The 23,972-nt window shown below is 36.0% G+C and overlaps 1 protein-coding gene across 4 annotated transcripts in view; it reads left to right on the top strand.

Annotated features, from left to right (window-relative positions):
- The window catches only part of LOC121416774 (NACHT, LRR and PYD domains-containing protein 12-like), a 42,337-nt gene that overhangs the window by 13,345 nt on the left and 5,020 nt on the right, over positions 1-23,972 (top strand). For 2 of the 4 annotated variants that reach the window (XM_041610249.1, XM_041610245.1), the window contains 3 exons: positions 1,963-2,130; positions 19,303-19,470; positions 20,412-20,579. In XM_041610249.1, the coding sequence (XP_041466183.1) occupies positions 1,963-2,130; positions 19,303-19,470; positions 20,412-20,579 (504 nt within the window). The remainder of the gene's footprint in view (positions 1-1,962; positions 2,131-19,302; positions 19,471-20,411; positions 20,580-23,972) is intronic. The other 2 variants (XM_041610246.1, XM_041610247.1) reach the window with 2 other exon arrangements.

Genomic DNA, 23,972 nt, shown 5'->3' with positions numbered 1-23,972 from the left:
ATGAAAAAAAAAATATTTCTACAAGTAATGTTCGCTTTTGCAAAGTATGATACACTCGTGGTTTGCCCTTCTATCAAGTTGATGCAATGATCATGAAAATAAAAACCAAGACTTCATTTTTGATGGTTTTTACCCTTCTGATCATGACCAGGTTAAATAATGAGTCCTGATAGATCACATAAATTTCCCTGCTCAGATCCTGGATGGTAAAATGAGGGTTATCATGCTAATGCAGAAATACAGCAGTCTTGCAAACTTGGAATGGGCTGAAATGCACCACTTTTATGTAACAGGGTGTGTATTCAAAACCACTGAAGTGAGACCAGTGAAATTTTCATAGAAGTTAGATTATGAAATAAACTTTCTACTCCTCTACATTTGATTGAGAATACTACCACATTTTAAAATAAAATCAGCCCTTTTTCAGAGGGACATTTTTGGGAGATGCGCCATATAGTTATATTTTTCCTATTTTTGTCTAGCCTGCATAGCAGAGGGAGACTATAGCCATGTACTTTGTACTTGAGGCACTGCTTTTCTGCTAGCGGTGACGTCGTCAACATTGAAATCTTGACCAATGTTAGGTTTTTGAAATATACCTTTAAAAAAAGTATATGGACCTAATTCATGAAACATCCACATAAGGGTAATCGAGTATTACTGAATATATTGCCTGAGTTTCAGGTCACATGACCAAGGTCAAAGGTCATTAAGGGTCAATGAACTTAGACCATGTTGGGGGAATCCCGGGGGGGGGGGGGCACTTCCATTCACGAGTGGATACCATTCGCGACCATTTTAAAGGAATGGATCATCCTGAAAAATGGCAAGTTATAGAGAAATGTCATTTTCGCTCATTTTGTGTGCAATCTCTCTATGGGAAATGACTTTTTCTCAAAACTGGATTTTACATTCCTCTATTTCGCAAGCCATACATGTATCTCAAATTTATATTTGTCGGTTTTCTCTGAGCTTGGAGTATGTTGTAGCTGAGATCGTAAGCTATCGCAAGTGTGGTCTTCGTTTTCCGATCAGATGCTGGGATCATGCCCGTATTTCACTTGCAAAATTGGATTTGAGATCCTCTTAATTTGCTTGTGTAGAAAGTCTATGGGATACAGTGCAGCTCAATGGTTAAGGCATCAGACTTGCATCCTTAGGGTCCACGGTTCGAACCCAAAAGTGAACATCAATTTTTTTTTTCTTTTCAACATTTCACAAGTGTTCCTTAATCACCATTACAATTTATATTAGTTTAAATATCGCACAATAAAGTAGGTTAAAATCGTTTTTAATAGGCCTATAACATGTACAATGTGTATCGCCTACACCTACATGTACGTGTATTTCACGTTTTCTCATTTCCCTCTTTTCAAGAGTATTCAACATGTTCTTTTCGTAATAAAAGTTTAGTTTCCAATATGAGCATCGTATTGTTCTCAATAAAAATGGTGATTGTATTCATGATCCTGAAAATCAGAGACGGATCACCTAATTCGTCCTCATGACGAATTAAAATTCTAGTTTAAAACTTAAAATTGCTATTGGAAATGAAATATAATTTTTCATTTTGAATGAAAACAATAATTCTGAACCCAATGACAATCAATTTATTAAAACAAGAGAGAGACATGAGAGCATTGTCTGCTGAGTATCTCTAATAGGCCTACTATCAACCTGGTTATTACAATGTTTTAATTTGTCATTAATGTGTAACAGATCGTGCTTATATTTGAGTACAAGTCTTTGAAATTATTTTTTTCATTTGAGATGAATACAGGATAGACATATTGAAATAGGCTTCATTAACTGTACACAAAATTGTAGATACCACTATACTATAATTTTATACTTTTGCAGAATACACAATTTTAAATTATTCAATGGGGCAATCTCAATATCACATAATGCAATCCAATAGGAAATATAATTGTGATGTATGGCTTTACAATGTACTTTCAGATCAATATGAGTGTTGGTTTTATTGGATATCCTTGCTGCGGACCAGGTATATCAAAAGAGGTTGCAGTGATGATATGCTCAGCACCGTCACTAAGCGATGTTAAACTGGAGGCAAGGTTTCACCCTACCTTCTATGAAACTCTTGCCAGAGAAGGAAGGAAAGCCGCAGTAAGTAGAATTCATCTTAAAGAATAAGATGGTCATGTTGATGTTAGAATTTATAAGGAGGAAGAAGATGATGGGTGATGATAGTAATAATGAGAATGACAGTGCTAAAACAATACTGATAGTAATTTGTAATTCTAAATTATCTAACACTGTAATCGTAGTCCTGATATAAAATTTATATGATTGCAATTTAAGTTGCCTACATCATAGTGATTTATTATGCCAGTCTTGTGCAGTGACGTTCCTAGATACATGTAAGACAAATTAAATGATTAAAAACCAATTTGGAAAAAACATTATTTTTTAATATAAATCACAATTTATTGATAAAAAGGGACACAATTACAATAACCCCAGGTTATCGGTTTTAGACGAACAGTATACAGGGCAACATACAATGAATATAAATGTACATAAGGCGGCTTGTCAAAGGTGTGCGTGCGTCTTTACCTTTATATTCCACGGCGATCCCGCTCAACGTTCCATTGTCCATTTTTCTTTCCTACGGGTCAGTGCTCTTGCCATTCAAGACGCCACCGTTCCCTTTTGCAGCGAAAACGGAAGCGTGCGCTTTGATCTTTTCTTTTGACACCACCCAGTTGTCTCTCCGATAAGATGTTTCTGCATGAGCGCCCTCTATGTCCACGATATCGGCATTTTAGGCAAACTATTAAACGCCCGATCTCTAGTCACTGATCTGAATATTGTTGTGTCCTTGTATCGGTGTGCGTAGTCCAGTGGGGTATATATTTTCAAAAGTTACGCTTTCACATGTTTTGGGAGAATTTTTCGTTTCGGGTTTCAGTATATGACAAATTTCAATTAGATTTAGATTTCATTTCTTTAATAGAACAATTAAGCTTTAGCCCTTAATAGCACGAGCATGTTGTTTTATTTTGAAGAACATACCGTTAACATATTGAATTTCTGAAAGTAAGTGTTCAGGCGAGGGTAAGATTTTTTTTCATCACACTGAGCCCACACAGTCAGCATTGTCGGGTGAAGAGGAAAAATATGGAATTGTCCTTAACATCTTTGTAAACGAAATGCAAAAACCCACGCAAAAGATACAATATAAATCATACCTTGGTCCAAAAATGATGGCATTTAAAGATATACATTGAAACGCTACCGTGACAAAAAATAACAATAAATACATAAAATGCAACCGTTTTTTTTTCTGGAAAAAAGGTTGAAAACTAAGGGCAGCGTTGAAATTCAAATTTGAGCTTAACATAGGCCTATGTTTAATTTAGCCCTCTTATATATATGTTCACTAGCGTACCTACAGGGGGCAGACTCCCCCCCTCCCCCTGACGAGTCACAACCCATGCAACGGACCTATCCCTGCCCCCCCCCCCCCCCCGACGAGAAGTTGAAGACCTTTTTTTTTGCTTGTCAATTTGTTTTAGTTGTGAAATGTCCTTTATATCCTGTTGAGGACTCTTTTAAGGCGATTTTGCCCCCCCCCATTGTGGAAAATCCGAGGTACGCCACTGCATTTGTTTAAACATTGGAATTCTAGAAACCTATATATTCGCACATAATACAGATGCCGTGCAAAACAAACGAATAAAATATCATTAATTCGAACTTTAAAAAATAAATTGGATGCTCAAGCTGTCATATCGGTAATTGTAGCTTACATGCACAATTCTTGAATTTCATTACCCGAAATTCAGAACAAAAAGTACTTTCGTTACTTTTTAAGACCATTACAAAAATCTTTACCTTCGAACGAAATCAAAAGCACTTAAAAATAAATATTGAAATTATCAAAGTTGAGGTAGTCTTGACCATGAATAGAGTTGAGTGTTTATAAAGGAATTAAGCGTCTTCTATTAATCCCATTCTAAACTTTGAATGACCGATGAAAAATATCGCGTGAATTAAAATGAAACTTAACACATTGAAGTGACTCCGACATGACACTGGACAAGAAATTCTATACTCTATCTTTTTACCTGTGATCCGTCTTTATTCTCTTATATAAATTTCCCCTGTGATCTAGAGTGCTCTGTGACCTAGTGTTCTTGATTACCATCCAGGAGCCACAGAACCGAAGGGGATCTGGGGCTGAGGCCTCCACAAGTACCATAATTTTATGCATGGTGACCCCACCCCTTCAAACCAGTCCGCTCGGGGGGAGGGGACTTAATTATTTCTTTCAATTTTCCTGTTCTACATACAATATTCAATTTTGTCAACTTAATACTGATGGTTCCTTTTTTTTATCCAACTTCATTTCTTCCTTTGAATTTTTATAAAACTTTCTATACCTATTTTCTTTTAACCTTCACGTTTGACTTGAACAATACGTGTATATTGCCGTTGATTTCTTCTTCCTATCAAATATCTGAATTAATCTGCAATGTGTGTCTGTCAAATTATTGCAAATTAGATTCCCAGTGTCTAAGGTAAACATAATTTACCGACGTAACACGAAAGCCTCTTTGGCCTAGTTTCCCTTCCAACTTTGTACCTCACCTCTTAATTGTATAGCTGCATTCTGTATAGCTTGCATATTCAAATGCGCACCAAAATAAATCAACGTACAGGAATGGTAATACCTCGGTCATATTTGCTTTACGGCGGCCATACAGCGAGTCGAAAACAACCGCTTTATTCATTTTGTTCAAATTTCCTATATTTAGCTGGTACAAAAACTGTTAAAATGACTGTTTTCGACTTGCCTTAGAACAAATGTGACCGAGGTATTTAGCATACTAGATCAACAAGGATGGAGTGCATGCTGGTGTGGATCCTGCCGGAGTAACACAATACAATCCAATAAGCGCCGTATTTATTTTGAACAATAGTTGGGCTCTCAAAAGTATTGTGGTCTATTTTGTGACCTCTACTAAAAGAAGTAGTGGGTCTATACGGGGGTCTATATTCTGCACATGGAGGGTACAGTTATGTAGTGAATCCAGGGGGGGGGGGATCCGGCCCGTGTGCCGGCCCCCCTTTGAGAGCCATTATCAATTTTGTTAATGTAAATATGCCATTTTACACAAGTGTGCCCCCTTTGAAACTCACAACATGTATTTTAATGAGAATATGTCGTTCATACCCAAATGAGAACCTTCACTTAAGCCTGGTAAACACCCCTTTTCAAAATATATTTGGTTATTAAAATCCCGGGGGGGGGGCACTTCCATTCACGAGTGGATACCATGCGCGACCATGGGGTCTCGAAAAGCACCCTAAACACGTAATTTCCATTTTCTGAAAATGCACCCCTTAACAAGTATTGGCGTTTGAAACCCTACCCTTTACAAGTATTGGAAACAAAACGATACTCTTGGCAAATGTTCCCTGAAATGAACCCCTAAACAAGTAAAGGAATGTTTTATTGTTACGGGTCCTTCGGTCGTCGGCTTGACCTTATTCGGTTTAGAACGACCCCACCTTCGATCTACACCTCGCGCAAATCGGACCCTAAACACGAAGTGTTGGGGCAAAAAAGACATCCTTTATAAAACATTCTATCTTTGTTTTGTTATCCCCGCAAATTCGACCCTAAACACGTAATTTTTCCTTGCGAAATAGATACCCTTTTTACATTATTTTTGTGTTTTTGACACCCTTATCACGTTACGTACGTAAAGTGCCCTATCGTGAAAAAGACATCCTTTTTACGTGTTTTTTTGGTCGCGCATGGTATCCACTCGTCAATGTAAGTGCCCCCCCCCCCGGGATTAAAATGCACAGAGAGATGGTAGGCAATAAATATAACTCGAATGTTTACATTAAGAGTAGACCTATCATGCCTATAAAGAGGGAATTTACATGCTTAATTAAAAATGTGTTGATAAAATATCATTCGAACGTTGTGTTATAATCTGCTTCGCCAAGCAGGTTTTATGTAATATTGCTCTTTATAAAGGCAAGCATTAAACTACATTAAATGTCGAAATGTTGACAAATATATTAGAAACCATATCAAAATGCACATTACGAAAAGAAACAAAATCAAGGTTCTAGTATGGGGACAAAACGAGAACAAGAGAACTACCCATTTGATGCTAATTGTAATTCCCCGAAAGCCGGACGTTGAAAATGACATGGGCCAGTGCATTGCAAGCTGTATTTAACGGCTTACCCCATTGTCAAGGTAGATTTAAATTACCCCATTCTTGATTGCGGAGATTACCCTATATTCTCGAACATATAGAGGTGGTCTGAGTGGTGGCGGATTTCAATAGAAAGATGACCTCTTGATTGGTATAGAGGGGTATGTCACGGGGAGATTATCACTTTGTCAGCGCTGGTGACTGTCTTGTTACTTTGATGTTCCCCGATGTGCCTTCTATTCGAAAACCGTGTTTGCAACTAATCCCAATTATGAGAATATTTGGCATCAAAATGAAAGCCTAACTGCACCTTTTTCATAGACTTCGTTTGAAAATAAAATACGTTTAAGGTAAAATTGGAATATAAGAAGGCGCTTTATAATATGTAAACCAAATATTGTCACTTTTAAGCTTTATTCTTTAAATCAAATGTAAAAATAAATGTAAAATAATCTCACAAGCCTAATCTAAATAGTGCAAGCGCGAAGCGCCCGCTTCTTTGATTTTTTTATTTCATGTATTTTGTCCTAAAATAGCATTCTGGCAATGCTTCTGATCCTAAACGAGATGAATGAATTTAGTACGCATTGATCGTTCTGATAAAAAAAGGAATCTGTTAACGGCTGCTCGTAATTATCTGTAAATTAAAACGTTACATATTTCAACAATTAGATAATGCGAGCGCGAAGCGTGAGCTGAAAATATTTACTTTTCTACCTGAAGAATGGAAGTTCTAAGCAATTTTTGTAATCATGAAAAAGGTACATACATAACTAAGTAATCGATGCGAGCGCGAAGCGCAAGCGGAAAATTTGAGATTTGTAGGAGAATTGTGAGTGGATATGGATCACATTTAAAAAGGAACATATATGATTCATTATTATTACTTTGAGTTTTGACATAGGGCCGGAAAATTCTAAGAACAATATTCCATCATATGAAAATTATGACTGTCTTCCTATTTCTCTTCTTATCAAATCGCGAGATGAAACTTTTTGATATTCCATTCTGAAAAAGGGACAATTTATCATTAAATTAATTTATTAATCTAATAAGCCTAATCAGAGCGCGAAATCTGTCAATATTATAGCACTTCTATAATTATGAATAAGATGCATGAGTTGATATATTTTCAAAAATCAATGTGCGCGCAAATCGCCAGCCGAAAATTGTTGATAAACTGTCATAAAATGGAGATTTTAATTAGTTTGTAATATAATAAATATTGAAATTTTCATAACTCACCAATCAAAATGCGAGCGTGCAGCGCTAGCTAATATGTTTTCACAATCTGACATGAATAGGGATATTTTGATAACTAAAATGGAATACAGGAAAATAATAGGTACCTGACAAATCAAATTTTGTGAGCGCGCAGCGGGAGCAGAAAATGTTAATATTCAGACAATAATTTTTTTCAGAACACTTTTTAAAAATGAAAGTTCGATTTCCGAGTTAAAATATGTTATGTATATTGACTTAAAAATTTGATATTTTAAGTTCCATATGTGTAAATCACCTAAAAGGCAATGCGAGCGCGAAGCATGAGCGAAAATTTTATTTAATGACATGAAAGAATTCTTTTTAATTGTTTTCCCCTCATCTTATTTATTCAATCGTTGTCCTCCTCCTATTTTTTCCTCCTCTCTTTTCCTTTTTTTCTTTCTTTCACTGTTTTTTTTGCTCCGCCAATAGAGGGAGGGGCGGGCCCCTTGCCCCCCCACTAGATCCAACTCAGGAACAATCTAACAGAAAGTACTAAACAAGCAGATTCAAGAGAGAAATTCAATTTTTTTTTTTTTTCCGGGGGGGGGGTAAATAGCCTTTCCCGCCGCATGTGAAGCCCCCTATCGTTTACAGCCTACTGTGAACTGTGCTACTACTTTAATTTTTGGTGAAATTCATTCTCTCTTTCTATTTGTTCCGTAGCGTTTAGATACATGTTTTGTGCTTCACTTGTAAGTGGTATACAAATAATGTAAATTCCTATTAATGGCGTGCGCTTCCCGATCTCCTTATCGAAATCAATATTAATGAAAGAGCACAATATTGTTCTCGCTCTAATGGAGGGGGGGTATCAGTGTTCTATCAAGCAAAAGACGTAGGCCTATATGTGCATAAGTTCATACCATTGGTGTAATGATAAAGAACCTGATGAATTCTGTTTTTGTATATCAACGTTATCATAAAGTTAATACAAATGACAATCAATATGATTCAGACGTACACCGCTTTAACTGATATAACATGCATCCAGAAATCGAAATGTCCGATGAATTCAAAACGTACGTAGCAGGAATGCCATGCAATTCGGATGTTACAGCACTCTAAAATTAGAATAATCTCGTATTACAAATGTCAATTTTGCTAAAAATGCACATAAACTCATAACTTGATAGACTCTTGGGGATGATATCGTTGATATAAGAATCGCATCGACCGCGATATGCAATCAATTTTTATACTGCATCGGACTTGACACCCGGGGGGGGGGGGACTTCCATTCACGAGTGGATACCATGCGCGACCATGGGGTCTCGAAAAGCACCCTAAACACGTAATTTCCATATTCTGAAAATGTACCCCTTAACAAGTACTGGCGTGTGAAACCCTACCCTTAACAAGTATTGGAAACAAAACGATCCTCTTGGCAAATGTTCCCTGAAATGAACCCCTAAATAACAAGTAAAGGAATGTTTTATTGTTACGGGTCCTTCGGTCGTCGGCTTTACCTTATTTGGTTTAGTACGACCCCACCTTCTACACCTCGCGCAAATCGGACCCTAAACACGAAGTGTTGGGGCAAAAAAGACATCCTTTATAAAACATTCTATCTTTGTTTTATCATCCCCGCAAATTCGACCCTTTTTTTAAATCTAAATATAATATATGTCTTTCAGGATCATGATATGAAAACCCTTTTATAACAAACATGATAAAGGAAACACGCGTCTCAAGTTATACATGGTTAATTGCCTCAAATATACCAATCATCTTCGCTTGTTAATGTTTACATTATCACTGATATTATTATTCATGTTATTCGTATTATCATGTCCATTAATATCACTTCAAAGTTCTAATTATCACCATCATCATCACTGTTATCATCATCATCATTCATTCATTATCTATTTCCAATCGTTCTCCAGTATCAATTTTATAGTTTATATCATTAAAAAATATGAAAGATAATAGTAATGATTATGGTGATGTTGGTAATCATGAACATTATATCCGTTCTGTGAGATAATTTATGCGATTTTACACGCTAATCGCTCCTCGATGATGGTGAAAGAAATCTTTTAAATAGCACAACAGAAGTCGGGATGGTAGTTACTGCATACACGTACTTTAATACACTACATTATTACAAAAGATTCCCCATCGGGCGGGCCAACGGTCTTTTGAAGTAGGTTTATCTATTGAAATTACGACAATAATCACGACAGCGGATATTGGGAATTAAAGACTGTGAGCGTCTAGCTCTCTCATTGTTTTCTGTGGCGAACCCGCTGAGCATGCTATTGTCAATGATTCTCTACTATACGGGTGAGTGATCTTGCTCTTTCATGATCATAGGCCTGGGCAATGACTAAGAACAGTTCGATGAGTATCAATGCCAAGCAATCCTGAAAGGTCAATAATGTTCAATTCTCTTGATGGAGAAGTTTATATCATGGCCCTATTTGCTTTGGCTTTTAGGCCAGTAAGTGTACTAACTAATATTAGTTATAAATAAATAATCACGTTCCATCTATTTTAGAGTAATGATCTAATGCTAATATATCACTCTACATATCTCCCTGCAGCTTGCGGCCCCATATCTTCACCCGTGAAGTACAGAATTTTGAAGCTTAAATTATTGAACATAATGGCATCCTAGTATTGTAATGATGTAATTACTGCAATATAGATAAAAACATTAATTTAATTCTACTCATTGATTTTACTTTAGAACAAACTCACCCCCCCCCCCCCTCTTCTATTTCTTCTGTTTCTCCGTCGTTATTCTTCTTTTCCACCTTATTATTCTTCTTGTTCTCATCCTTCGCCCCCTTCTTCATCTACTCTTCTTACTCCTTCTCCTTTTCTTTATCTTTTTTTCTTCTTCATATCCTTAGTCGTCTTTCATTATTCTTTTTTCTCCACCTCATTCTTTTCTGCTGCTTCTTTCTTTTCCCACCTCCCCCTTTTCTACGTCTCCTCTCTTCTTGTTCTTCTGCCCACCTGCTCTTCTTATACGTCTCCTACTGCTTTTTCTTAGTTCTTCTTCTTTTTCTTCTTGCATCCTTTTTTTTCTCTATCTTTGTTTTTCCTCTCCGTATCCTTCCTCATCTCTCATTATTATTATCATCCCTTTTTACTGCTCCCCCATTCTACATGTACGTCTGCTTCTCCTTGGTAATTCTCAGTCTTCTCCTCCTCCCACCCCATCGATTCATGAAGATGAAATTATAATGAAATAATAGAAATGTTAACGAAGATAATACTTATAATAGAGAAATGAAGATGATTGCGATAGTAACAGCGGTGATGACGATATCGATAACTATGGGAGGTTATAGACCATGAACAGCACAAGATATCAGGAGCAATTTTAAATATGATTACATGACGATTTCGATACGAAATATTTATCATAAATCTAGATCTAGTACATTAATGTGCACTTCAGGGGCGGATCCAGCTTTCGCCAATAGGGGGGCCGATAAATATTTTCAGCAAAATTTTTCTCGATTGGCCGCCATAATTCTATTTTTTGTTGGTTTTTCAGGGGGTAGTCCTAACTGAAGACTGAAGTTTTAAGTAAATGTTAGTTTTTATTGTTATAAACAAGATAAGGTATCTCATGTGGTCATAATATAAAATGCGAGCGCGTGCAAAAAATTCGAAGATTCTGAGCAGTTTTTATAATAATGAACAAAGATAAGTATCCAACTAAACAATGCGAGCGCGAAGCGCGAGCCGAAACGTGAAAATTAAGGGACTCAATTAGGACTATTTTTGTCTCACCTGCGAAGCAGAGTGAGACTATAGGCGCCGCTTTTCCGACGGCGGCGGCGGCGGCGGCGGCGGCGACGGCGACGGCGGCGGCGGCGTCAACATCAAATCTTAACCTGAGGTTAAGTTTTTGAAATGACATCATAACTTAGAAAGTATATGGACCTAGTTCATGAAACTTGGCCATAAGGTTAATCAAGTATTACTGAACATCCTATTAAAGTTTCATGTCACATGACCAAGGTCAAAGGTCATTTAGGGTCAATGAACTTAGACCATGTTGGAGGAATCAACATCGAAATCTTAACCTGAGGTTAAGTTTTTGAAATGTCATCATAACTTGGAAAATATATGGACCTAGTTCATGAAACTTGGACATAAGGTTAATCAAGTATCACTGAATATCCTGCATGAGTTTCACGTCACATGACCAAGGTCAAAGGTCATTTAGGGTCAATGAACTTTGGCCGAATTGGGGATATCTGTTGAATTCCCATCATAACTTTGAAAGTTTATGGATATGATTCATGAAACTTGGACATAATAGTAATCAAGCATCACTGAATATTTTGTGCAAGTTTCAGGTCTCATGATTAAGGTCAAAGGTCATTTAGGGTCAATGAACTTTGGCCGAATCGGGGGTATCTGTTGAATTACCATCATAACTTTGAAAGTTTATTAGTCTAGTTCATTAAACTTGGACATATGAGTAATCAAATATCACTGAACATCCTGTGCGCATTTCAGGTCACATGACCAAGGTCAAAGGTCAATGAACTTTGGCCGAATTGGGTTTATCTGTTGAATTACCATCAAAACTATGAAAGTTAATGGATTTTATTCATGAAACTTGTACATAAGAGTAATCAAGTATCACTGAACATCCTGTGCGAGTTTCAGGTCACATGATCAAGGTCAAAGGTCATGTATGGTCAATGAACTTTGGCCATGTTGGGGTTTTTTGTTGAATAACCATCATATCTCTGTAAGTTTATTGGTCTCGTTCATAAAAAGTGGACATAAGAGTAACCATGTATCACTGAACATATTGTGCGAGTTAGAGTAGTATTCAAAGTCAGCACTGCTGCTATATTGAACCGCGTGATGCAGGTGAGACGGCCAGAGGCATTCCACTTGTTAGTGATTAGTGAAGAGGATACAAGTATCACCAATTAAATAATGAGTGATATTCCGACCTGAAAACTGGACGGTCTAAGTGCGTTTTTATTCAAAATTAAAGAACAAGCTTGTTTGCATGTCTCAAACAATTAAATGCAAGCGTGAAGCACGAGCTTAATTTTTTGATAAACTGACATGATACAGGAGCATTTTGACAAATTTTGGAAAGAATTTCCAAAGAGGATAGGTTACTCACAAATAAAACAATGCGAGCGCGCAGCGCGAGATGAAAATTTTGATATAACAATTTGTGTAAATCAAACAAAAAAATGAAAGCTTGATGCGTGAGCTAAAATATTGTGTGCAAATTGATTTCAGAACTGGATATATAAAGTGCCATTTAATCCTCTTGAATGGGATTCATTACACAGTTAATGCGAGCGCGAAGCGCGAGCGAATTTTTTTTATATAAAGTCTGTTTTCCAATTCTTCCCCTCAACTTTTTCTTGTTTCCTTTCGGAGTCGGGCCGGCCGTTACGATGCTGTAAATTACACATCATGGGTATAATAGCTCTTTCTTACTTTTCTTCCTGCTTTTCGTAGTTTCTATCAAGAAACGGTTTTTTTTCTGCAGGTTGTCAAAAAATAGGGGGGCCGGGGCCGGCTCGGCCCCCTCCTGGATCCGCGCCTGCACTTATCTTTGTAGAATAATGAAATCGCCGCTCAATATCGATAATTCTGATGATCGCTAAAACATGTGAGGGTGCCGTGGCCGAGTGGTCTAAGGCGCCTGGCTATACATGGAAAGTCCGGGGTTTGATCCCCGGCTACGAAACCTGTGCTTTTTTATCCTGCATTAAAATAAATGGAAATGCTTCACGCATTATTTGTAACTAGGTGTGTACTTGTTTTTTTTTTTTTTAAAAAGCATACGTGGTACAGTGTGTTATAATATTGCCTCAAAAATACCTGACATTTGATGGAATTCTGTGCTTATATCGCTCATTTCTCAGCACTTTTACGATTTTCTTTCACAGGGCTATTTGGCAAATATTTTTCATTTATACAAACAAACACTTCGTTGGTAAAATTCATTGCATTCTGATCGAACTAATTTTCTGATCGTTACCACAATTGGTATTTATCTTTAATTCCGAACATTACGTTTAATACGTTAAACCAATTAAATGAAGTTATACTTTAGTCTGTTATATGTTTTTATGTTGTACACTCATGCCCCGAGAGGGGATCGATAGTGTGAATAAAATGTAAATCTAAATCAGGGGTGGATCCAGCCTCCGCCAATGGGGATGGGGGGTGATTTCATTTTTCACCCATATTTTCCCCGATCGGCCGCCCAAGGTTGATATTTGTTTATTTCTTTGAATTGGTTGTCCCAGTAGCGTAATGATTATTAAAGTTATTTTCTAAGTCTTCGCCTCATCTTATTCACTCGCCTTCCTCCTCTTATGTTTCCCCTTCTTTTTCTCCTCTCTTTTTCTTTCTTTCCCCCTTTTTTTGCTCCGCCAATAGGGGGGGGGGGGGCGGGCCCTATGTAAATGTAAATCCAACCAAGAATTGGGTCTATACAACATAATGTCTAAAGGTCGGGGGCGGATCCATGACAGGGGGAAAAATTAGGTTCGCTTTCAAGGGGGGGCACTCTTCTGTTTTGGCTGCATTTTGCATTACAAATTTTAACTGTGCCTCTCATAATGGGGGGGGTAGAAAGGTACCGGAAATTTGAGGATGCTGATTCATTCATGGCATATAATATTCAAATAGACGACCACTATTTTGTAAATATCCAGTCCACGCGCATGCGTACTCTCATTCCGAAGACGCAAGTCATGAATTTTGGGGAAAATGTTTTTAACCCCCCCCCCCCCCCACCTGATCACGAATTCTGCGAGAACACAACTCTGCTTTCTCATGAATATTGATTTCGATGCAGAAGCAGCAATCAGGATGCGCACGCATTTGGTCAAACAACGAAAAAAAAGATTAATATTAATCGATGACAGTCGTTTTTAACACAATCGGACATTGACGTCGAGGGACATGGAATCGCTTATCTGGAGAACCCCTCTCAAATTTCCGAGTTTTTTCCCACTCTTTCAACTGTATTTCCACCATTTTTTTTCTCACCCTTCCTCTTTTCCATCCCAATATTATTTTCTTATTTCTCTCTATTTCTCCTTCCTTTCCTCTCCCTTTGACTTCTTAGTTTTCTTTTTCCTCTTTTCACAATCTCTTTTGGTCCCGCTTCTTTACAACATGGAGATAAAGAAAATTAAGAGACAATATGTTATCCTGGGGAAATTGTTGCCCGTCAAAAATTTTAAGAAACTATTTAAAACAGTTTCTAATAAATCTTTGATCTATCTATGCCTAATAGTGTCAAGCTGTTCCGGTCATATTTATCTTATCATTCTATTTCCTTCGGTTTTTTTGGAGGGGGGGGGGGGCTCTCGACACTTGTTTGAGATGCGAGTAATAATTAATATTCTAAGTCGACGTGAATTCTACGAATGGCTTGGGCCTACGAAACGAAAATATGTGGAATCTTATTTTCCCACCTAAAACATCATGAATTGACTCTCTTCCAATTGCAAAAAAGAGGTTTTCATGTTTATTGCAGCAAATTCGTAAGATCAGTAACGATTTATGACATGTGCGTGATTTTTGATTAAGCTACCGTGGCTTTATGAATGCACCAGAACTTCCATTATAGATGCGAACCACAGTTCAGAACAGTGACGCGAAATCTCGATCCAACAGTCAATATGAACATGATGAAGGCACACATTTGTTTTGGTCGTAGAGGGAGCTATTTAGAATAGATTCTTCGGCCTTTCGACAGAAATTAAGACTTGCAGGAAAGACGAACAAAAGAACGGTGGCATCAAAGGGCCTTTGATGGCGACCGTTCCTTTGAAGAGAAGGGAACGTTGGGCGGGAAAGCCGAAGCGAAAACCCGGATGCGGGAAGAACGATGAAGAACGGTGCATGGACTTTTGACAAGCTACCTAAACAAACATAAAGAAAACGATAATATGCACATGGATTATAACAAGTCATTTCAATTCAATTCATAACAAATTTCATAGTGAAGTAATGCACATGGATTATAACGAGTCAATTCAATTCTTAACAAATTTCATAGCAAAGTAAGGAGAAGGGGGAGGAGGAGAAGCTAATACGTGGTTTAACTTATTTCGTTCTAATTTCTTTTTATATGAATTCATAATTGTACAAACATATTGATATGTCAAATATATATAAATTATGCAAAGTATATGAAAAAAGCAAGAATGGTTGAAATTGAGTATTCATATCTTAAAGAAGAATCTTGGGGGCAAATGGGAGCTTGAAAAGAGATCACGATGGGGAGAATGAGGAAGCAATGACTGATGGGAAGAAAGGATATCGAACATAGTATGATAGAAAAGAGGAAAATGGTTGAGGAGAATAAAGAGAAAGAAGAGAGAGAGACAAAGGGAGAAATATAGGTGAGAGGGCAAAGAGAAGGGAAAAGAAATCAGTCCTTATGCGGTAATAATCTTAAAGGTATTGTTTAACTTTGTGAGCAGCCAATTTAAAAAATTCTCAAACCAAGATGAAACATGTGTGCAAGTGCATGTATTTGAACTAATAAACCCTGAAAACAACCATTGAGAATTAAAAGCTAAAACTACAAGGCAAACCCCAATTTTGTAAATAGGCGTCTTATAGACGCCTAAATAGTACACATAACTGTATGGGATGAAAGTGACTAAGATGGTGTTTCCGGTCACTTTATATTTCAATTTTGGAATCAGTAAATAATGATTTTCGAATGCAATTTTTCAGGGCTTCATTTTTGTAACATATCACAGACATATGTGACAAGTGTGACCTTCTAGCTCAGATTTTTTAAAAGTCAAACCAATGTTAACCAATCACTTTAACAGCGTAATAATGCCAGGAATATTATCAATCTATCATTTCTAAAGAAAGCTAAAACAAAGCAAATGTAGCATATAATGTCATTGATGGTTTGGGATGGAGCTTTGCTAAGACCAGACATATCAAATGAGGTACAGTGTAGTAGTACTAATTAGCACCAATCTCTAAGTAATGTTTATTTTAAAAATGGGGCCAATCTTTCAACCTAGCTGCTTTTATGAGGCTCTTGGTATTAAAAAATAGATATAAAGAAACGTTTTAATAGATTACAATGGATAGTTGATGGACAAAGACATTGTACATGTACATTTAAGTGCAGTAGTGTAGCGGTTCTGACCTTCGCCTTGTAATCAGAGGGTCGTGTGTTCGGAATACCACCATGGTATGGCGTCCTTTGGCAAGGCGTCAATCCACAATTTGCCACTCTTCACCCAGGCATTAAATGGGTACCCGGTAGGATGCGAAAGCCTATAAATAGTATGCCTAGCAATTGAGTCTTGGAACTCTTGTTGGAATGCTCCCCAGGGAGTGGAGAAGGTGCATACATTGTATGCGGACCTGCAAGGATCCTTTGATCTGGGTAATATTTCTGTAAAGTGCTTAGTGACATTGTTCCGTTGTGTTAAGAACTGTATAATGCAAAATATTATTACCAAATATGTATTAACATACCCTCTAGATTGTTTTAAATAACAAACAAAAGGTGCATTAAAGGGGAAGTTCACCCTGACAAAAAGTTTATTATAAAAATAGAAAAAATAATAAAGAATATTGCCGAAGGTTTGACAAAAATTCATCAAATAATTAAAAAGTTATTAGAATTTCAATTATTTGATTTGTGACGTCACATGCGAGCAGCATTCCTACAAAGCGAATGGTAAAAAATCAATGAAATGTCATTTTCTCAGAAAATTGAAAATGGTTTTCACTGTAACTTTTGTATATCAATAGACAAATCATTTCACACCCGATCATGAAAAGAAAACAAAATTAAGTCATCAGGAACCATACAAAATTTGAAATTCATACATTTTATATTACATAACACATGGGGCAGCTGCTCGTTTATGACGTCACGAATCAAAAATTTTGAACTTTAATTACTTTCTTACTCTTTAACGGATTTTCCTCAAACCTTCACCTATATTTTTTACTATTTTTTCTGCTATTTTCACAATAAAGTTTTCTTCAGGGTGAACTTCCCCTTTAATATCCTGGATATTTTTTTTGTTTTACATGTACTGCACAGGTTTAGTGTCCAGCTAATTCTGTTATGAAGTTCTGGTTATAATCGCTACACAGGTTTACATAATTACGGTAGGCCTATATATTAAGTAACTGACCAATGCCGATTCATGATTCTTTTCATACATCTTTGATAAATACTGATGTATGTACAAGGAAGAACATAGCAAATGTGTTTAAAGGGGAAGTTCACCCTGACAAAAAAATGATTAAAATAAGAGAAAATATTGAAGGTTCAAGAAAATCCATCATAACGAATAAACAAAGTTATTAAATATTTGATTGATGTTATATGCGAGCAAATTCTTTTCATGTTTGGTGAAAATAAATCATCACAAACCATTAAGATACTATTTATGCATTTTATATTATGTATTATTTTGGGCAGCTGCCCTTTTTATCGAAAAATGTAATCGTGGATAATTACATTTAAGAACAAATTTTTGTACTACATGTACATGTATGTAGACAATATTATCTGAGAGTGCTTATAAATAAAGGAGACTAAATGAGAGATTTTAAAAAATCTGGTTAATGCACAGGTATGCTGTCATTTAAAATGTGTTATACTTTCAAGTGTTTTGACGCAAAAACATCTAATTGATGCAAAAACATGGAATCGTTTTCAACTTTATAAAATCCATATCTTCCTAGACATCTTTTAATTAATAATACTTCATAATCATGGAAGTTAAAAAGGGAAATATTAGCTTTAAAAGTTACATGTAGGAGAGAAAGTAGATCATTGAATTTGTGCATGTGGTATTTGTATGAGAGTGATATTGAATGACAATGTCCATGATACATGTGTGTATTACAGTATAGGGAATATACATAGAGTGAAGGTAATGAAAAATGACCAGATGGGTTGGATTGAGATGGTTTGCAAGGTGAAGGCTTCTGAAAAGGCTTCACCACTACGCTTCCACAAGAATAAGGCAGTTTATAATGCCAACAGTACATGACCAAGATAAAATGATTTTTAAAAATTTAATTCTTTCAATATTCAGAGGTTTTAGTATTAACATAATACATGCACTTAAACAGAAAAGCTATATAATGAAAATAAAGTGTTTGGATATGGTTGATGTAGAAACATGGAATCTTTTTAAATTTATCCATATGTGATTCTTCCTAGTCATCTCTTATGATAATACACATGTAAGATATAAAGAGAAATATCAGCTTCAAAAAGGTGGGAGAGAAAGTAGATCATTGAATATCAGAGGTGCATGTGGTATGTGTATGAGAGTGATATTGACCATGATACATACAATGTATACAGTACAGTGAGAGCTACATTGAGTGTATACATGGAACATAATAATAGGATGAAATGAACAATGACCAGGTGGTTTAGATTGAGATGGTATGCAGGGTAAAAGGTTACTGAAAATACAATACAAATGGGAGTAACAAATATATCATAGAGTATCTGGGATATTATGGTCTTCACAAGTATGATCTTAATTTGATCATTTTCATGAAATCTCAGAAATTGTTGAAAGTGATGCTGTAATGTAGAAAAGGGTACAGAGATTACCTGTAATAATTCCTTCTTTCACATTTCATAAGTATTAAAATGTATAGTCTTATACTAAAAACACATCAACAGAAAAGCTCTGGAGCCTAAACAATTATGACTGCTAAAATGTTATGTTGTGATGCAAACATTAGCCTTAAAACATTTTTTAACCAGTTTAACTTGAAGCATTACAGCATGATCATACCATCTGATATGTACATGTATGTTTAATGATCAATGTTTGTACACATGTAGGTCCATACTCTTCAGATTTGGAATAATAAGCCTCTATCATCAGCCTCTTCACATCACCTAGTAGGAGCTTTATGCTCCCTACCTAACCTGACTAACCTGACACTGAGAGGAGTTTGTGACCAGGAGGAGTTCTGTTCTCATCTGAATGAGAAGGCTTCAACCTTGAAGGTATGTCTGCCTCTAATTTATTCTCACATCATGTTTGAAAACATGAAATAATGAAAACATGTCTATCTAATTTTATTGTGTTAAATACATTAAAGAACATATTTTTAATACTATTTAGGGGTGTTCAGTAATAAAGGAGGCTAGATGAGTAAATGTTTTGGAAAATTGGCTCTAATGCACAGGTATGGTGTAATTGAAACAATTTGCATGTCCTCAAGTGTATTTGGTTATGATTGATGCAGAAGTAAGAAATTGTTTACATCTTTGTCCGTCTGTGAGTTTAACAAGACATCTCCTGATGAAATTGGTATACATGGAAGATATAAAGAGAAATATCAGCTTCAAAAAGGTGGGAGAGAAAGTAGATCATTGAATATCAGAGGTGCATGTGGTATGTGTATGAGAGTGATATTGACCATGATACATACAATGTATACAGTACAGTGAGAGCTACATTGAGTGTATACATGGAACATAATAATAGGATGAAATGAACAATGACCAGGTGGTTTAGATTGAGATGGTATGCAGGGTAAAAGGTTACTGAAAATACAATACAAATGGGAGTAACAAATATATCATAGAGTATCTGGGATATTATGGTCTTCACAAGTATGATCTTAATTTGATCATTTTCATGAAATCTCAGAAATTGTTGAAAGTGATGCTGTAATGTAGAAAAGGGTACAGAGATTACCTGTAATAATTCCTTCTTTCACATTTCATAAGTATTAAAATGTATAGTCTTATACTAAAAACACATCAACAGAAAAGCTCTGGAGCCTAAACAATTATGGCTGCTCGCTGCTAAAATGTTATGTTGTGATGCAAACATTAGCCTTAAAACATTTTTTAACCAGTTTAACTTGAAGCATTACAGCATGATCATACCATCTGATATGTACATGTATGTTTAATGATCAATGTTTGTACACATGTAGGTCCATACTCTTCAGATTTGGAGTAATAAGCCTCTATCATCAGCCTCTTCACATCACCTAGTAGAAGCTGTATGCTCCCTACCTAACCTGACTAACCTGACACTGGATGGAGTTTGTGACCAGGAGGAGTTCTGTTCTCATCTGAATGAGAAGGCTTCAACCTTGAAGGTATGTCTGCCTCTACTTTATTCTCACATCATGTTTGGAGAACTTGGAATAGTGAAAAAGTGTTTATCTAATTTTATTGTGTTAAAGACATTAAACAACATATTTCATGCTACTTAGATACATGTACATGTATATTGTTTGAGAGTGTATACAAATGAAGGAGACTAGATTAGATTTTTTTTAGATTTAGTTCTAATATGCTGTAATTGACAAATTTGTCATACCTGTATCTTCAAGTGTTTGGATATTTCTTAATGTAGAAACATGGAAACCTTTTTAACTTTATCCATATATGTGATTCTTCCTAGTCATCTCTAATATGATAATACACATGGAAGATATAAAGAGAAATATCAGCTTCAAAAAGGTGGGAGAGAAAGTAGATCATTGAATATCAGAGGTGCATGTGGTATGTGTATGAGAGTGATATTGACCATGATACATACAATGTATACAGTACAGTGAGAGCATGGAGCTATTAACAGAGAAGGAGAACCATCTTCCAATTCCTCTGTTAATCCTTTGTTATTGCTTCCTTCGGGCGAAGGAACGATATCTAACATCAATCGGCGAGCCGCCAGGCCAAAGTTAGAGCACGCTTACATAACGCGATAAGCCCCCTCGTAAAATCTGAGGTCAGAGATTTTTTGAAGGACCCTGCGAGGCACCGCCGTAAACAACGTTCTCCCACATAACTTCCCCCGAGCTCAGTTTTTTTTTCAAAATTGAAACACGACTTGCTGTTCTTCTAACATCCATATCTCTTCGTACGGATTCCTGATGTACGTCTTTTATGTATGGTTGAACTTCTGAGATGATCCCCTTTGCATACATACCAAATACGTTGCAATCTGAATTGACTCAACAAAATTACAAACGGAGGAAGTTGGAGATTGGTCATTTTAAGTATGTCTGTTTTTCTTCCATGGTTAAATCTTTTCCTACCCGTACCTGTTTTAGAAATTATAATAAGATGAAAGAGCATATTTTGAGCTAAATTTTCATGCCAAGATCATTTGGGAGAGTACAATAGAATCGATAATATAACGACGAATCTGCGGGGCATTTCTCTGGCGATTGTCGCATCGTGGAGTACCCTCAGGTGCCCCACGCATTCCTATTTGTGTAAGTTGAAAGTGAGTGTAATGAATGACGGGAGCCGTGCTCGCTCAGCTCTTGTCTCTGTATCGTTTATGGAAAATAGCAGGGGCCGCGGAGCGAACAGATTTAATTTACAAACCAGTAAAAAGGAGAACAAAGTATAAAAATTGTTATTCTACATAATAAAGAAATTAAAAACAACATGTTTGGGACCACAAAGAAGTAACCCAGTTCTATGTCAGGACGATTCATTTTAAGTTACAAAGTCATTTGGAAAAAATTACAAGCGAAGTTTTACAATTTTTAGGACCAAAAATAATCATGATTTAAAATTATTTTAGAGAACAAAATAAAAGATGATTACAACTATTGAATTCATATCTTTAGTTTAATCTAAAGAAAAAAAAGGCTTCCAAAATATAAAGTGTCCGGACACCTGACCCCCCCCCCCCTCATTTCTAAAACATTCTATTTCTGTTCTAGATATATTAAGAAACACCGAATATCATTATGATTTTTGTTAGATTAGGAGATTTTTTGTTTGTTTAAGATTGTACTTTTTTCTTTCTTTCATATCCTTTTTCTGGCATCATTCTATCCTTCCTCTTTGCCCCTTTTTTTATTCCATCCTATCTTTCCTGATCTTCTCTCTCTGTTCATTTTTCTTTCTTTCCTTGTTTGTCTTACTCTCCGTCCTATTTTAAATTTCATTTTTTCTTTCCACTTTTCTTTGCTTCCTTCTCCCTTTTCTTTTCATTCTTTCTCGATCCTTCCATTATTTTCTTTTTTAAATTCTCTCCTTAATTTTTTCCTCCCTCTCTTTCATCCTTTCTTTCATTCTTTATTATATTTTTTCTTTCTAATTTGTGTCCTTTTTTCTTTATTTCCCTCCCTCCCTTCCAGGGTGACCAGACGTCCCGTATTTCCCGGGATTGTCCGTATTTTGCTCCTTTGTCCCGGCGTCCCGACAAACCCTTCCCGGGACGCCTTTTTGTCCCGTATTTAAGAATATTGAACAAAATGTAGTTAATGCATTTAAAAGTGGTGATTTTTTCATCAAATAACCAACAGATGACGAAGCAGAGATAACAATGAAACTAATTTGGAGATGTAATCGGTGGAACAAATTATTTAGTTTTCATAACTAGATCTTGTTGTTTCAGCTTTCGTTTTGAGTCTTGTTGTGTATGATGCCGCTGTTTCATCTAATTTTTAAGTTTGACAATGTTTCACTTTAAAATTTCACTCATTTCTAAATAATGTTAGTTTTTCAAAATTCTGAAAATATATTAAAAAACACCAAACTTCATTATGATTTTTGTTAGATGACTTGATTTTTTGTTTGCTTGAAGTTTGAACTTTTTTCCTTTTTCTTTTGTATCATTCTTTGTTCATCCTTATATCCTTCCTGCTTGCCCTTTTTTGTTCCATCTATCTTTATTTCCGATCTTTTTTCCTGAACCTTTCTCTCTCTCTCTGTTCATTTGTCTTTCTTTTCTTCTTTCTGTTACTTTTCTTTATCAAATTTCCATTCCTTATTTCCTGAATTCATTCATTCTTTATTTCCTTAAACTTTTCTTTGCATCCTTCTCACTTCCTCTCCCCTATTTCGTTCTCTCCTTCCATTATTTTCTCTTTTTGTCATTCTCTCATCTCTTCCTTGTTTCCTCCCTCTCTTTCCTCCTTTCTTTCATTCGTTATTTTATTTTTCCCTCCAATTCTTTTCCCTTATTATTTCTTTCCCTTCCTTCCTCCCTTCCTATTTTCTTCTTTCTTTGTTTCTTTCTTCCAAAGAATGAAGGAAAATATTTTTCTCTTCTTTGTCTTTCACACATCTATTCATCTTCCCTTCCTTTCTTTTTTTGTCTTTCTATATTCATTTCAAAGAATGACGGAAACCTTTTTTCTCTCTTTTATTCTTTCTTTCATCCTTCTTTTATTCTAATTTTCTTTAATGTTTTTCTTTTCATTTTCCCCTTCAGTTCATTTTTCCTTTCCTTTTCTTTCTCTCCTTCATTTACCCTCCCTTTCAATTCTTTATATTTTTCACATGTCTAACATTGTGTATTTTTTTGATCTTTTTTGTTGATTGTCCCGTCTTTTTTTCTTTCAAAGAATAAAGGAAGCATTTTTCTTTTATTCGTTCTTTCTTTCCTCATCCTTTTTTCTTGCTTCTTTTATTTCTCTCCCTTATGTTTTCTTTCAATCAGTTCTCAATTCAACTCTTTTCTTTCGCCTTTTCATTCCCTCCTTCATTCTTTCGTTCACCCCCCCCCCCACCTTCCAATTCTG

Source organism: Lytechinus variegatus, chromosome 6 (assembly GCF_018143015.1).
Source record: "Lytechinus variegatus isolate NC3 chromosome 6, Lvar_3.0, whole genome shotgun sequence".
NCBI classification, from domain to species: domain Eukaryota; kingdom Metazoa; phylum Echinodermata; class Echinoidea; order Temnopleuroida; family Toxopneustidae; genus Lytechinus; species Lytechinus variegatus.
This window is presented reverse-complemented; position numbering and strand designations above follow the sequence as displayed.